General features: G+C 36.7%; 1 protein-coding gene across 2 annotated transcripts in view; it reads left to right on the top strand.

Annotated features, from left to right (window-relative positions):
• The first annotated feature begins 1,687 nt into the window (after positions 1-1,687).
• Positions 1,688-18,030, top strand: part of LOC131221026 (sulfiredoxin, chloroplastic/mitochondrial) — a 35,237-nt gene continuing 18,894 nt past the window's right edge. The window contains exons 1-2 of one of the 2 annotated variants that reach the window (XR_009158945.1): positions 1,688-1,824; positions 3,348-3,570. Coding sequence is in view for 1 of the 2 variants with exons in the window: in XM_058216101.1 (XP_058072084.1) it covers positions 1,731-1,824; positions 3,348-3,502 (249 nt within the window). In the remaining variant the exon portion in view is untranslated. The remainder of the gene's footprint in view (positions 1,825-3,347; positions 3,571-18,030) is intronic. The other variant, XM_058216101.1, reaches the window with a different exon arrangement.

The raw sequence follows: 18,030 nt of genomic DNA, 5'->3' as shown, positions 1-18,030 counted from the left end.
GAAGCGTTCGAGTATCCGTACGTGGTGAAATTTCATTAGTGTGAGTGCATGGGGGTGTGTATGCACGTGTGAAAAAAAGAAAAAAAAAACATTCTAATTTAAGAGATATACTTGCTTAATAAATAGACAATGAAATGAATTAAAAGATAGAAAACTATTTTTATATACTTATATATACATATTTACATAATTATGTATTAAGGAAAAATGTAGGAGAGAAAAAGTTCTCTCTGTTGATTTTTTTTTTTTTTAAAAAAAAACCAGACAGCCACGTGGCGGCTGTTTGTGCCTTTTTTTTTTTTTTTTGCTAGGTTGCTTTCGTGGGTCCCATCATAATGTCTGTGTTATATCCAAACCGTTCATCTATTTGGTGAGCTCATACTAAGGCTTGAGGAAAAAAAATAAGATGGATCTAACTATCAAGTGGACCACACTGTAAAAGGCAGTGAGGAACTTAACGTCTACCATTGAAACCCTTTTGGGGGTTAATGAAGTTTTGGATCATTATGAAATTTGTTTTTCCTCTTCATCCAGGCCTTTGTGACCCTATGAATGAACTTAGATGGGGAGGATTTCTCACAAACATCACAGTGGGCCCTGACTTAGATGGGGAGGATTTCTAATGGTTGACACTCATTCAACACTGTTTCCTGTACTGGTACACTTAAGATTTGGATATACCTCATTTTTTGTCTCATACCATAAGATGATCCGGAAAAATATATGGACAGCATGGATGAAAAGCATAAATCATGGTGGGGCCCACAGACCACGATGATCCGCCATTGGCGGTTGGCAGGTGGAGTAGCCAATCCGTTTATGTGAAAAGGAGGGGTATTTTCGTCCTGGAATTTGTCATCCGTACGGGGAGGTCTAAGTTAGTAGGTTAAGTTTGTATTGTTTCAAGAATATCCAATGGATAAAAGGTGGTGTCCACAGTCGTAAATTTCTCCGGATAACAGCTCGAAGAACTGGTGACGCGTGGCTCGTGTATTCCTACAATACACACGCGTTTATAATTCTCACAAGTGGGGTCCATATTCCAGTAATCCAAACCATTGATCTACCTTAAAATTATTTTAGGTTAGAAGATCTCAGAAACAAATATCAGCGATAAACGATATAGTGAGCTATATGTACGGAAGCATTTTCATGCACCTAGTTTAATTTGGACTTGTTGGCATACACATATCTTATCTGGACCGTCCATTAAATCCAGTGGACTATTCATGGACGGCCTTGATAAAATTATACTGATCTGATGACTCAAACCGTAAAGTAAGTGGTTTGCAAAAATGGATGGACAAGATTGTCCGGTTACCGATGTTTATGGTCACAGATACTGGAAATTCTGGAAAAAGGTGGACTGAACATAACAGACGGTCCAGATAGGTGTCCATGCATTGATTCCACTCGAACATTTCTCAGCATTAGGATCTTTTTAAGTTGATTTTGGAAAAAAAATTCTAGCCGTCTATATGTGGGCCACAATTAAATAGGTTTAGATTGTAATATGAAAGAAATTTTTGTACCATATTCCATCCACAATGGAATAAAATAGATAAATGGTCTGGATTATCTAACATGGGCCCCACTGGTGAGAATTCAAAACACGTGTATATCGTGTAAAGATGCGTGACACGTATCAGTATCACATACCTCCTCCCCTCCAATTCCCTTTCTTCTTCTCGCGCGAGCTGAAAGAGAGAGAGAGAGAGAGAGAGAGAGGGATGGCGAGTGTATCTTTGAATCTTCAATACACCTTCAAGGAATTCAACTTCAAGAAATTCTCACTGCGCGCCACTGCTTCTTCTTCTTCAAACGGTTGTCTCCCTCTCCCTCTCTCTCTCTCTCTCTCTCTCTCTCTCTCTCTCTCTCTATTTGGGTTGTTGTAATCTTCTGTCGGAGCTGATGGATGTATTTCAGTCTCTGAAATTTTTTCTGGGTGTGGAGGATTTTCACTAACAAATGATGGGTTCTTCTTATTTTTAGTATAAAAACTGTCCTGGTCATGTAGTCCCGCGGACTACTGATGGGAATTCGTAGTCCTTTGGTAGGGCCATGTTTATGAATGATCGGAACCGTTAAAGATGTAGGTCCGACTATGGATAGGCCATGGATTAATTATGGTTTGCTACGGATGATCCTAGCTTTTAGAATGGTTTGGATTTTCTTTGCCTAAAAAGAGGACCGTTCATGGCCTATTACCATGGTGGACCCAGATCATGAAGTGGGTTTTGCAGTTATCAGCATGACCGAGCTGGCGGACTGCGATTTCGCTTGACTATCTGCTGCTTGTCGTGCTGCTGCTTCTTTGTTTTTAATTTTTAATTTTTAATTTTTTTGATCACGAGCTCCCACAAAATTTGGACGCGTGGAAGGATATTCCATGACTGTGCCATTCATTGGTGGGCCCCACCGTGGATTGGTCGAAGCGTAAAGATTTTCCCGATCGGGAGACCTCAATGCGTGCGGCTGTCGACAGGCAATTGGACGGGAAAAGTCCACCAATCTGATGGTAGGACTGTCCAATGTATCTAATCTGTGGTAGGTAGATCATCCATGGTGTGGCCCATCCAGTGAATGGTCTGAATCAAGGAGCATTGTGTCGTTTTTGTAATCTGATTGCTAAGCTCCAGATAAGGAATTCAGTGTTATCTGTAGTGAAAAACCTGCATCTTTCTTCTATCTCAGCAACTCTAATTCTTCAGCATTTGTAGGATTTTCACTGACGAACGATGAGTTTCTGAGTGGGGATGCCAAGGTTTAGTGGAAAAGTTCATGATATTTGACAATTAAATAGTGCAATGGGGCACTGGCTACTTACCATGTGTTCTCAGCCTCCCACTAAAAATCTGACGCTTGATACACCAGTTCGGTAATCCATCCATTTCTTCTTGTGGCCCCTACTGCAGATGCGTTTGGATAAAAAAGATCTCAGTTATCAAATGTTGTTAAGTTTCCCTTGTAATGGATATAAAAGAGAATGTCCATAATGGTTTATTTTCGATGAAAAAATGTCCTCCATTTGAATGGCTGGGATTGCTTAATCCAATTCGATAGTTTGGACTATGGCCCGTGGTGTCAGGGCCACCAGACGATTTCTCGGGATCATTGGATGCTTGGCGTGCTGTTTTTCTGGTCCATGTTATAAGAGGTGTTGCGTATGGTGCACACATCAAATTCCCTCTCTCTTAGTCTCTCCAACTCTGTTTTGTTTGTTGGTTTTGGTGTGATTTTTGTTGATTTTTTAGCAATTTTGTTGTTTAAAGGATTCATTTTAGCTATTTTAGTTGATCGGTTTATAGGGCTTTGATTGAAATTTGATGGGTTCTTGTTTGTTTCAGGTGTCCCTTTCAGCAACCCCAAATCTGGGGGGCCCTTAGTTCTCGAAATTCCGCTTGATAAGATACGGAGGCCACTTATGCGTACGAGAGCTAATGATCCTGAGAAGGTGAAGGAGCTTATGGAGAGCATTCAAGAAATTGGGCTTCAAGTACCGGTGGGTGTGGCTTTGGATATGTTTGAATTTGAATTTTGGGTTTCAATCCAATATTTGTATACATTGCGGTATGTGTGGCTATTAGTCAAAGTAGGATTTGAATCTTACTCAGTCATGTGTATGGAAGCCTTGGGTCGTTCATTGGGTCAAAACGAGGTGCATCTGCTGTGGCATGTCCGTGATCAAGCTGGCCTGCTCATAAGATGAGGCAGACATGTATGTTGAATGTGGACAGTTGGCCAATTGTGTTCAACCGTGATTTTTTTTTTTTTTTTTTTTTTGTTTTTGTTTTTTTGTTTTTTTGTTTTTTTGTTTTTTTTTTCCCATATATGGCCCAACTGCTGAATGGCCTGATTTTAGGCCATGAAACCTGCAGTACAGGATCCACCTGATGAAAAACCTGGATCTGGATCATTCGTGCCACATTGCTGTGTATTGGAAGAGTAGGATTTGAAAATCCCACTCTCACGAATAGCCATCACATTTCTCTTGGATCTATTCCTATTTCCTGTTCTCTATTTAGCAATTAGATAATGTCAACATAAAAAAGCATTTTCATGAGTAGAAAAAGCATGCAATGTTTAGTTTTGTAGGTACAAATGCTTGTGGTAATCTTTTCAATGGGAGCAATTTGAAATTATATTCGGAATCATCTCTAATGGAACTGTGGATCAACTCTAAATTTCCGTACTGTGATTTTATTAGAGAAGAGACCACTTGCATTAATTCTTGGGAAATTTTGTTTTAGATTCTATGGAAGTGTATATGGACACATTTCATAGGAATGAAAGCTGTCTTGATTATACCTAGTGTCCTGACAATCAGCTTTTGTTGGTTTGAGTAATAGATGCATGAATTTTCTGCTTGGATGCTGCTGCTACTTCTGATATTTCGTGATTCGTGGGTGTTTTATGTCCCCTTGGTTTATTTTCTAGTTATTGTTGCCGCACTGCCTCTGCATTTAATCTTGCTTTGGCTTTTGGCCTTTTTTTTTTTGTTATCAAATGAGTGGCAAATTGGAATATGCATGCAACCAAGTACAATGGGTGAAGATAATGTCCAACAATTTGACATTTGCCTTGTGATAAGTAAGGGAAATGAAGGAGATGAAGACAATTCTAGCGGTTCTTTACATGCTTTAGGGAAATTCTCTCTCTCTCTCTCTCTCTCTCTCTCTCTCTCTCTCTCTCTCTCTACACACACACACACACACCTACCTACAGTAAACAAAAGATACTCTTGATATACATACTTAGAATTTTCAAACTTTTTGATTGGAAGATGTCCATAACTCTAGATTGATTACATTCATAGAGAAGAAATGTGGTTTCCTATGGGATAAAACCAATCTAGGAAGTGTGAACTTGATTATTTGTAAACATGGGAAACTTCAATGGGATAATTCTCTTTATTATAGGTACCTTTATGGCTTTCGTTTAATCTCTTATTATGAGTATTATTAATAATTGTGGATGTGGCCGTAATATTCTATGGCCCACCTAGATGACTATAATAAGGGGTCATATAGTTGTAAGCCCCACCCAGGCCTTTTGTTTTGTCCATATGACCCTTTGTTTAGTTTATTAGGTGCATTTAATATACACATCGTATTGTAAGTAGGTGCGGGGTATTTTTGGCATTTTTTTTTTTTTTTTTTTTTTTTTGTCTTAATATAAAAAAGGGAGAGATTAGGGTTGTACAATCCTAATTTTTCTCTCGTCATTCTCTCTTTCCTATCTTTTCTATTTCCTTCCACTTTTCCATAAATTTGCATGGTACCAGAGAGGTTTTCGTTTTGGTTTATACTGCTTTTTTCTCTTCTATCTCATAACTTCTTCATTCTTTGCTCTTCACATCTCTCTTGTGTTGAAAGTTCTCTAAGAATCATAGGTTTTTTTTAATTTTTAAATTTTTTTTTTAATTAAACTTTTGTAATGATCTGCGTTTGAGTGTGAATGGTTTGTTCATGATCATTGCTCTTCTTGTGTCTGGTTGGAACGTGTGGGCTGATTGTTTCGTTAAGTGTGGTGGGTACATTGTGTGGAGCGTGCAATTGGAGAGTTCTTATATCTTGAAGAGTCAGTCCTCATTCGTGTAAGCACTATGGTATTCTCTTTTATTTCTTATTCCATTGGAAATGAGGGGTGGTCAAAGATCCAGGTTTCTAAATCCATCCGATTTTCTAGGTGTTCAAATAACCTCTATGAAACAAAAAGGAGAAATCAACTCCAGTGGTCTAAATCAATCTAAGTGTGTTTTATGGCTAGAGGCAAATTAAAATATTTGATTGCGGAGAAATCAGATGAAAGTGATAGCACATACAATAAGTGGATCTAGGAAAATGCTAAGATCATGATATGGTTGTGGAATGGTATAGAAACATTTGTTAGTGGAAATGTGATGTTTCTAGATACTACAAAGGAGGTGTGGGATGTGTTACCAGAAATGTATTCAGTTATTTGAAGAGAATTTTGCATTCTAACTGGGGGACAAGTCCCATGGTGAATGTTATTCAACACTCAAATGAATGTGGGAGGAGCTGAATGTGTATCAATCATTTACTAATGATATAGAGAAAAAACGTTAGTAATGTGAGGAGTTTCATGTGATTAAATTTTTATATGGCTTGAAACCAGAATATGAGCCAGTGTGCGTAAATCTTGAGTGGCAAGGATTTTCCATCTCTAAATGAAGTTTGCGCTTGCCTTTAATGTGTATCTCTTGGCTCTATAGGTGGAGCCAACGATAATTCTACTTTGGCATCATTTGTTAAGTGAGGTAAAGGTGTTGGTCATGGTCGCTAAGGTAATCAAGAAGGTGACAAAAGTAATTAATGTAATCAAGGTGGTCGTAGGGATGCAGGGGGAGGTCGCGGACTTAAGAAGTGTACTTAATGTGGGCTTACAAATCACACTGTTGAGAAATACTGGGACACTCATGGGAAGTCAGCTTGAGCAAATCATGCATCTTATTTTGAAGAGAGTAGTGGGTCTCATTTTGCTAGTTCTACTCTTACAACTCAATCACTAAGTACATTTAGTGACATAGTGTCATGCTTACCAAAGATGGGTAATCCAAGTTATTAAAGAATTAGCCCATCTATGCCACTACTTCCACTTCTATAGCTACATTCATGAACTCAGGTATGCCTTGTTTTAGAGTCTAAGTCCTGTTCTCTATGGATCATTGACTTTGGACCTTTTGACCATATGACAGGTGAGTTTAGTGCCTTTTCCTCTATTGATACATTGTTATCGAGTTCATTGGTCATTTTGATTGATAATATTTGGTCCAAAGTGTGTGGAATTGGTACTATTCGTCAAAGTTCATTTCTTTCTTGCCATTTGTTTTCTATATGCCTAAATTTCCTTTCAGCCTTATGCGTATTAGCAAACTTACAAAATCCTTTTAGCTTTATGCCTGTTAGTAAACTAACAAAATTCATTTAAATCCTTCACTTTATGTTTTTTAGGGTTTAAAGACGAAGAAGAAAATTAATGGAGGACATGACCATGGTGGCTTACTATCTTGACTGTGAAGTAATTGTAGTGGTGTAAAACAACATCTCTCCTTACCAATGTCATTATTTTCTCGATCATCCATTCTTGAAGATTCTCAAAAGTGTTCTCTATGTCAACTTTACAATGCGAAGTGTGCGAGTTAAGTAAGCATCATCGAGTCGCTTTTCCATCACGTACGGAAAATTATAGTCTAGTTCCATTCTCTTTGGTCCATTCAGATGTTTGAGGACTTATTTTAGTTTTTAGTGTGTTAGGATAAAAGTATTTTGTTACTTTTGTTGATGATTTTTTAAGAATGATTTGACTTTATTTAATGAAAGATACATTTAAATTGTTCTCTATTTTAAAGATCTTTTCATATGGAAGTATAGAATCAATTTAACTCCAAAGTGTGTATGTGTCGTTCAGATAATGCTAAGTTGTACATAGCCAATTCTTTTAGATTGTATTTATCTGAAAATGGTATTTTGCATTAAATATTGTATGCTCACACCTTATAAGAAAACGGGGTTGCAAAACAAGAAAGTCGTCATTTGCTTGAGGTGACACATGCCTTGTTAATTCATATGAATGTTTCAAAATGTTTTTAGGGTAATTTAACAACATTTCTATTTGATCAATATAATGCCCTCTGCTATCTTTATAGGTTAGTGGCCCATTCAGTTTTGTTTCCATGTGTTCTGTTGTTTTCTTTATTCCTCAAAGTTTTTAGGTGTATATGCTTTGTTCATTAGTTAGAGCTGGGACATGATAAATTAGACCTTAGGGTAATTAAGTGTATTTTTCTTGGTTATTTTATATCGCAAAGGGATTATAGGTGTTACAATCTTTTCCTTTGAAGACAATTTATTTGTGCTGATGTTACCTTCTTTGAATCCACTCCATTCTTCTCAAGTGAAGGTAGATGTCTTGACTTGGAAGCTTCACCATCTCATCCCATAGTGTTTGTGCCTATTCCTGTTGAAGAAGACGCTATTCAATTACTTCCTTCCACCGGTTAGGTAATTCCTGCTATTAAGCCCACACTCGAAAGTCTACTCACGACGAAAATGGGGAGAGAGTGCTATCAACTATGATGTGCATGTGCCATCCACCATATCTACTTACGAGCTTGTTGATGCAATTGCTTCATCCATATCTCCTTATTCATTTGATCTCCCTATTTTTTGTGGAAAGGTAAAGTGTCTGTGTACTGACCACCCTATCTTAAATTTTGTTTGTTTTTAGTGTTTGTCATTCGTCTTTTGTAAATTTGCCTTGTCTTTGTCATCTCATTCTGTTCCCAAGTCATACAAGGAAGCCTTATCACATAAGGAGAGGAAGCATGCTATGGAAGAACATATGGTTGTGCTTCATCAAAATGACACTTGGGAGCTAAGTCTTCTAGCCAGTAAACGTACTATTGATTGGTGATGGGTGTTTACCGTTAAATTTCAGCTTGATGACATAGTTGAATGATTGAAAGCTCGCTTAGTTGTTAGAGATACACTCAAGACTCTTGGCATTGATTATACCTAAACTCTCATAAGTTACCAAGCTTAATTCCATTAGTGTCATTCTTTTTGTTGTTGTTAATCATGTATAACCCCTATTTTAGTTTGATGTTAAAAATGCATCTCTTCATGGTGATCTCACAGAGGAGGTCTATATGGAGGAAACACTTGGGTTTGTTGTTCAGGGGGATTTAGATAAGGTTTGTAAATTAAGAAAGGTGATTTATGGGTTAAAGTAGTCATCTCGTGCATGTTTTGATAAATTCAGTGAGGTGGTGTTTAGCCTATGATTTTTTTTTTTTCAAATTCATGCTGATCATTCTGCCTTCATTCAAGGCTTCTCTTGTGTGATTGTATTCGTAGTACATGTGAATGACATTGTGGTTATAGGGAATGAATAGTAAAGAATTGGGAATGTTAAGAAGTATCTTCAACATCACTTCCTAATAGAAGATTTGGACAATCTTCTATATTTCCTTGGATTAGAAGTTGTCAAATCAGAGGAAGGGATTAATTTATCTCAAAGGAAATATGTTCTGAATTTGCTTATAAAAACAAGTCTTCTTGGTACTAAGCCAGTTGATACATCAATGAAGTATGACCCAGGAAGGTATGAAAGATTACTCGGAAAACTTATCTACCCAACAATCATTAGGCCAGATATTTATATACTGTTAGTGTGGTAAGTCAGTTTATTAGTTCTCATTGAGTGCCTTATATAGACGTGGTTGTTTAGATTTTGTGATATCTTAAAGGAGCACCTAGTCAAGGAATTTTATATAAAAGGAACTATCTTTTTCAAGTTACAAGGTATTTTGATGTAGATTGGGTAGGCCCTAACTAATAGGCAATCTACTACTTGGTACTGCACATTTGTGGAAGGGAATTTGATCACGTGGAAAATAAAAAGCAAAGTGCTGAAGTAGAATATAGGGTGATGGCTAATGCCATTTGTGAGTTCGTGTGGATTAAGAAACTATTGTAGGAAATGGGTTTTGCAGTGTTCCTACAAATGCAATTATTTTGCAATAATCTAGAAACTTATATTACAAATATTCCAGTTTATCATGAGAGAACTAAGCATATTGAAGTCGATTATCATTTCATACGTGAGAAGATTTCTATTGGTGAAATTTCTATGTTGTATAATCAATATTAAGATCAACTCACTAATGTGTTTACTAAAGTTCTTGGTTGCAATCTGTCTACATGTGTTTATTCCAAGCTACGCATTGACAACATCTATGTTCCAGCTTGAGGGGGAGTGCCATACAATAGATGACTGTAATAAGGAGTCGTATAGTTGTATGGCCACCTAGTCTTTAGTTTTGTCAATGTCTCCCCTTATTTAGTTTATTAGGTGTACACAATATGCACATGTCATATTGTAATTTGTAAGTAGGTGAGAGTATTTTTGGCATTTTTTAAAACGTTTTTTGACTTGATATAAAAAGGTAGAGAGTGGGGACGTACAACCTTAGTTATTCCCTCGTCACTCTCTTTCCCATCCTCTTTCTTTCTCTTTCCTATTTCCATTCACTTCTACATAACTCTTAAAGGTATCTTTATGGCTTTATTTTTATCCTCTTTTTCAGTATCCTATTTATTTGCGGACACAGATAATTCAACTTCTTTAAGAGTGCTTTTGTTTGCACCAAGTATCATGAAATATCATGATTAATCAATCTAATTTGGTGCAAATATAATGAGAGGGAGATGTGCCTCAAGCGTTTTGTGTGATTGCAGCATCCCAATCAAATTGAAGGGGAGGTTTTATAGGGTAGCTATAAGACCAGCCATGCTTTGTGGTATAGAATGTTGGGTTGTCAGGGAAAAACAATTTTATAGGTAGTTGAAATGCATCCCCCCCCCCCTCTTTTTTTTGAAATATGGATGTTGGGATGGATGAATGACACAACAAGGATGGAATTAGAAATGAATACATTTGAGGGGACTTAGGAGTATCACCGATAGGTAATAAGATGAGGGGAAGTAGTCTATAGATGGTTTGGCCATGTGCAATGGAGACAAAAGAACTACACTGGTTAGGAACAAGTTGGTTCAAGTTAAAGGCTCTAAAGGGCAAGGGGAAAGTCCAAAAGGATATGGATGGAGATGGTAAGAATAGAGTTAATACCCTATGGTTTAACTGAGATTTTGTTCCTTAATAGGGTGGGATGATGAAACAGGATTTGTATAACTAACTACAACTAATTGGAATAAGGCTTGGATGATGACGGTGATGATTTTTTTTTTGGGAAGGATTCTGAGAATTTATCGAAAAAGCAAAGAGCTTAGAAAAGATGACAGGTTGTCATCCCTAAACAAGCAAAAACTACAACAAAGAAGCCCAAACGCCCCTATAAATATTTGTGGACATCCTTTACTATTTTTATTGCATGAACCCACTCACTTACCTAGCCTTGTTGCCTCTGCCACCCTTATGCTACACGATCATTTATTGTGGCATAACCCACTCCACCTTAAAGGGGTATGTCAAATTGTAGGTTAGAGAGAGGAGAAGAGGAGAAGAAAAGAGAGAAAAGAAGATTGGGAGAAGAGAGGAAAGGTGAGTTGGGCTTGGACGTCCACCCTCCCCCTTTTATATTAATATAGTTAATAGGCAAAAACACCCCTAATAAACAAAAACAAATATACCCTAACATCCCAGACATAAATAAAAAACTAATAACAAGAAGAGATAACTAAAAACAAAGTGTAGGTGGGCCATATGGTGTTGTGGCCCACATCTCCATATCCATGGACACTCCCCCTCAAGCTGGAGTATAGATATTGTTGATGATGCTTGGAGTTTATGTGTGTAGATTGACTGTGACCAAGGGCCTTAGTGATTGGATCAACCAGCTGATCCTGGGACCAGACATATGGCGTAAAGGTTTTTCTAATGGATTCCCTCTTGGGTATGTGGCAATCGACTTTAATATGTTTAGTTCTCTCATGATAGACCAAATTGTTTGTAATGTGGGATGCTACCTGATTATTATAAAATAACTACATCCATGTGAGGTACCCTTAGAGACCTCATAAACTGTCTTACCAACTCACATCATACGATGTGTCTGACCAAGTGATAGTTAAGTAGATGAGTTTCCCAACCAATCTTTTATATCTCCCTAGGTCTTCAAATGCTTCTCCTTAATCACTAAGTAGTTTGTGATTCAGATCCATTGGTGAATTAATTGGCTTAGTGCCAATAAGACCTGTCTTCGTGAGCAGATCCGGAACATATTTTTGTTGAGACAGATTAATTCCTTCTTAGGATATTTCAACTTCTATACTAAGAAAGTATCAAAGATGACTAATATCTTTTGTTAAAAAATGCTTTAAGGACTCATAAGCTCCTTAATCCCCCTATTGTCACTCCCTGTAACAATAATATCATCAACATACACCATTATCACAATAAGATTTAAGGTTTCTTTCCGTACAAAGATGGAATGATCAACATAATTTTGAACAAAGTTATAGTTCAATGCAACCTTACTGAATTTGTCAAACCATGCATGTGGTGATTACTTCACCTCATAAATTGCCTTATTCAGTTTAAACACCTTTTCTGACTTCTCTAGAGTAACAAACCCATGTGGTTACTTTATCTGGACCTCCTCTACAAGATCACCATGAAGAAGGGTGTTTTTGACATTCGGGTGGAAGAGGGGCTAGCTATGTTTAATGGCCATGGAGAGGATAACATGAATATAGTTCAACTTGGCAACATGAGAGAAAGTTTTAGTATAATCCACACTAAGAAGGGTTTGAGTATATCCCTTCATAAACAAGTGAGCCGTCAAAACGTTCAACTGTACCATTAGGGTGAAACTTAATTGTGTATATCCACTTGCAACCAACAATAGTTTATCGGTAGGTATATTGGTGAGTTTTTACATATCGTTTTGATAAGGAGCAACTTCTTCAATTGCCTGCTTCCACCCATGATGTAACAATGTTTCTTGGTATGACTTAAGAATAGAATGAGAGAACAAGGATAGGAAAATCTATTGAAAGTGGGAGATAAGGATTGAAAATACATATAATTGGAGATAGGGTAATCAATAGTACATGCACCAAGGTGTCCCGTATCGGTATCGGTTGGCGTAACGGTGACCTCCAAAACCGATACGGATACGGGGCGTAACGGCGATACGGGGGTGTAACAGTGCAATTTATTTTTTTTGCCAAAAAAATATGAAAAAATATGGATTAAATCCGGAATATTCTAAGCATTCCAAATATACATTCATTTATAAATTGGAACATGTTTATGGTGGTGAAACGGTCCACTCTTTGGTGAGAAGTTGTATCGGACAGTCTGATGAATTTATGAACCAGATAACCTGAATTTGACTACAAATTTCATATATTTAATTTTCTAACTATCTACTATCAATGATAGATATATTAGAATGAATGTAATATGAAAATATCTTACATTTAGGTGTTTGCAATTATTTTTGAGGGCCAAAATTCATGCGTAAATAGAAAAAAAATATAAAATGGCACCCCAAATATGTAAAATGCACATTAACATGTTCTACTATGATTAACACATCATATGGCATCATTAAAACAGCAAAAGAATCATTAAAAAATGATTTTTCGAATTTTCAAAAAAAGGGCCGAAATAAATGCGTAAATAGAAAAAAATAAAAATAAAAATATAAAATGGCACCCCAAATATGTAAAATGCACATTAACATGTTCTACTATGATTAACACATCATATGGCATCATTAAAACAGCAAAAGAATCATTAAAAAATGATTTTTCGAATTTTCAAAAAAATGGCCGAAATAAATGCGTAAATAGAAAAAAATATAAGATGGCACCCCAAATCTGTAAAATGCATATTAACATGTTCTACTATGATTAACACATCATATGTCCTCATTAAAACAGCAACAGAAACATTAAAAATAGAATTTTCTATTTTTAAAAAAAAGGGCCAAAATAAATGCGTAAATAGAAAAAAATATAAAAAATATATAAAATGGAACCCCAAATCTGTAAAATGCACATTAACATGTTCTACTATGATTAACACATCATATGACATCATTAAAACAGCAAAAGAATCATTTAAAAATTGTTTTTATAATTTTCAAAAAAGGGCCAAAATAAATGCGTAAATAGAAAAAAATATTAAAAAAATATAAAATGGCACCCCAAATCTGTAAAATGCACATTAACATGTTCTACTATGATTAATACATCAAATGGCATGATTAAAACCTCAAAACAACCATTAAAAACTGATTTTTCGAATTTTAAAAAAAGGGGCCAAAATTCATGCGTAAATAGAAAAAAATATTAAATGGCACCCCAAATCTGTAAAATGCACATTAACATGTTCTACTATGATTAACACATCATATGACATGATTAAAACAGCAAAATATATTAAAAAAAGTATAAATACCTATTTTTGACGAATTTCTGAAAAATGGCCCACCGAGCTTTGATTCAAAAAAATCTATAATATAATGTGTTTTTCTATCAAATACCTAGCTAAGGTTGGTCGAAATTAGTAGTAGAAGGAGTTAGAAACAGTTTGGAAGCAAGAGGTTTCAAAAAAACAGCAAAAACAGAGCTAAAAAAAAAAGTTAACGGGCCCGTAACGGCCCGTTACGCCCGTATCGGTAGAATGAGAGAACAAGGATAGGAAAATCTATTGAAAGTGGGAGATAAGGATTGAAAATACATATAATTGGAGATAGGGTAATCAATAGTACATGCACGCTTACCTTTTCTCAAGGCAATAGGAACATCATACCTATCTAGAGAAGTCACTGGATCACTAGGTTTGAAAGAGGATATGTTTGATGGCACATCATGATTGGCCACATTATCTGTCTATTTTTGTTGTAACTTTTAGTTAAGGCACAGTGGGAATGGAGGAGTCAGTAGAGGGAGGAGATTTGATTATATCTTCCTCAACTGTGATTGGTATTGGCACAATTTCTACATAAAGCGACACATATTGTCTTCGAAGAGGATTGTAACAATGATAACCTGTGTTTTGAGAGTACTTAAGAAAAATACATTTAATGGCTCTATGGTCTGTTTTTTACTTTTAAAAGATTATCATAGCTCGACTTCAATTGATGAACAAAGCATACACATCCAAAAACTTTGGAGGTGAAGAAAACAATAGAGTGTTTTAGAGTAAAACTTCACAAGGGTAATTACCCATTAAAATAGTCAAGGGCATTCGATTTATCAGAAAATATGCTGTGAGTATTGCATTACTCCTAAAACTTTTGGAAACATTCATCTGAATTGATAAAGCACGAGTCACCTAAAGTAGGTGATATTTTTCCCAGTTTGCAACACGGCTTTGTTGTGAGGCATAGGCACATGATGTTTGATGCAATATATCTGTTTCATAAAAATATTGACTAAAAGGTTATGGCATATTTTTTGGCATTATCTGAATGAACATATACACTTTTGAGTTAAACTGGATTTGTACTTCCATGTGAAATGTCTTAAAAATAAAGAATAATTTAGATCTGTCTCTCAGTAAATAGATCCAAGTCATTTGTAAAAAACATCAATTTATACTTTAACCTATTGGAAATTTTAACTGGTCCCCAACATCTGAATGAAGTAAAGAAAAAGAAATTGAACTATGCTTTTCCATATGTGGTGGAAAAAGAACACAACGATGATTACCATGCTCATACTTCATACTCTAGATTTGACACAAATCATAAGGAAAAAGGTATTTGATAATATTTAAGGATGGGTAACTGAGACGGTAGTTTCATTGATAAGGAGAGATGTTCTTCTTGTTGCTGTGCCAGCAACTTTATGGTTAAGATAGCACAATCCATCATGGTTAAGATAGCCAGCAACTTTATGGTTAAGATAGCACAATCCATCATGTTTAGGCCCTCCACTAATCTTCTTCTTCATCTTTATATCTTGGAAAACACAATGCGGATGATAAAAGGTCGTAGAGCAGTTAACAGATTTGGTAAACTGGCTAACAGATAAAAAGTTTTAAAAAAAGAAAGGAAATTTAGGGACATAAAGGACAAATGACAGTGAGGAGGAAGAACTCGGATGAACAACACCCATTCTACATTCTTTGAACTGAGTACCATCTACCAAAGTGACAGATGAACTTGCAATGGAGGAGAACGTATTAGACTCACCTATCATGTGGTCAAATGCTCTAGAGTTAATGACCCATGGAGAAAGGAACTTGGATCATAAACGGGCCATACCTGAGGTCATGAATGTAGCTGTAGGAGCAGAAATAGTAGCACAAGTAGCAGGAATATGTTGATTTTGTAGATTTTTTAGTAACTTGGAATACTTTTCTTGAGTAAGTGAAACCGTCTCTCTCGACATGCATGGCTATTGAGTTGTATACGTAGAACTAGCCAGACGAGATCCACTGCTCTTTCCAATGTGAGATGCCTAATTAGCCCATGCTGGCTTCCTATGAAGATGTTGGCATTTTTCAAAAAAATGATTTGTAAGCCCATAGTGGTTGCACTTCATAGGTCCATGACCTTTTCGTACTTCACCATGACCACCTTGATTGCCTCTGCTACTACGACCATTGCATCAACCTCAACCAGTAAAGGATGCTAAAGCAAAGTTGTCATTGGCTCCACTTATAGAGCCAAGAGTACATGTTGGAGGTGGGACACTTCATTTAGAGATGACACATCCTTGCCACCCAAAATCTAATGCATGAACCGGTTCATGTTCACGTTTTAATCCAGGATAACAAATTGGCCATGCTGAACTCTCTTGTTGTCGAAATTGCTTCTCTAAATTAGTAGTGTGAGGGGTTAATACACATTCAGCTCCTCCTGTTGTCCTTTAAGTTTTGAATAGTATTCACCTAATTATTTATCTCATTGTTGTAGCTTAAATATTTCTTCAAACAGTTGATATGTTTGAGATATGTTTTTGTCGGATTAATATATCTCTTATGATGCATCCTGCACTTTTATAATATCCAAAAACACTAATTTGTATTAATGGAAGGTTTTATACTATTCCACAACCACGTCATAATTTGAGCATTCTCCTATATTCATTGATCAAATGTACTAGCATTCTCATCAAGCTTTTCAGTGGTCAAGTATTTTAATTTTCCCTTGCAGTTAAAATACTTGGATGGATTTGGACCATCGAAGATAGTTTGTTCCATTTAATTTAACAGCAATTATTTGAACTCCTAAAATAAGATGGATTTATGAATCCAGTTCTCGAATCACTATTCTGTTCCATCTAGGACAAGGGACTAAAATATATACCGCAAGTTTATACGAACACAGGCTGACCTTTTGCGTCCAATGAATGCCCATATTGCTTCACATGGTATGCACATCACACTTGAAGAGCGTAACTAGTACACACGTCCACACATTCTTAACAATCATGAGGTCGATGATCATGAATAGAATATCGGACAAAGGCAATCAACCCATATGTCCCACACATGAGAGGTGATGATCACGGACACTTCATCCCCTTCTCATGCATGGATCATTATAAAGACCTGACATGACAAAAAGAAAAGAAACCTTAGGTTTCTTAGTTGAGGGAGACAAAAAAGAAATGAAGGAAAAAGAAATATAGGATAGAACTAGAAGGGAGAATGGCGGATTAGATTAGAAACAAAGATGCTCTAATACCATGTCAAATTATAGATTAAAGAGAGAATTCACGATATCCAAGCTCTCAAATCCAAAAAAGTCTCCATAGGGTTGGCACGAGCTTCTTAGTTTGGAATGTTCTATCAACTACACTGCAACAACCAAATCTAATGGAGGCAAGAGGGTCAGAACAGGTAAGGCTGGTTTCTGATGATTGTTGTTTCATGGAATATTCGGGGACTAGGATGCAAGAACAAAATGGCTCAGGTCAGGAAGCTTTGCAAGGAGGTGAAAGCTAACGTCGTCATGCTTCAAGAATCTAAGTTGCAAAGTATGGACAAAGCCACTGTTGATGCAGTGTGGGGTATTAAAAACAAGGAATGGATTACTGTTGACGCGGTGGGTTCTGCTAGCGGTATCCTTTTGACTTGGAATTCCAATGTTTGGAAGAAGGTGGACAGTGTGTCGGGCAGGTTTTCTGCGTCGGTGGTTCTCTGTGAGATCAGTACAGGATGGCTGTGGTTGTTTTCATCTGTTTATGGCTGTAGACCAACGCGAACATCTCTGGATGGAGCTCGACAATGTTAGACAGCGCTAGTCCCTTCCATGGTGTGTTGAAGGGGACTTTAATGAGGTTTGCTTTTGCCATGAGAAATCTAATGGGAGCCATGTCACGACCAACATGAAGAACTTCTCTACCTAGGTGGATAAAAATGAGCTGGTGGACCTTCCATTGGGGGACGCTAAGTACACATGGTTGAATGGTCAAGAACACCCAATCCTCTCTGGGTTGGACATTTTTAGTTTGCTCAGATTGGTTGGAGATGTTTTTGCTCATGGCACAATGGGGCCTTCCCAAACCTACTTCCAATCAG

Source organism: Magnolia sinica, chromosome 12 (assembly GCF_029962835.1).
Source record: "Magnolia sinica isolate HGM2019 chromosome 12, MsV1, whole genome shotgun sequence".
NCBI lineage: Eukaryota > Viridiplantae > Streptophyta > Magnoliopsida > Magnoliales > Magnoliaceae > Magnolia > Magnolia sinica.
This window is presented reverse-complemented; position numbering and strand designations above follow the sequence as displayed.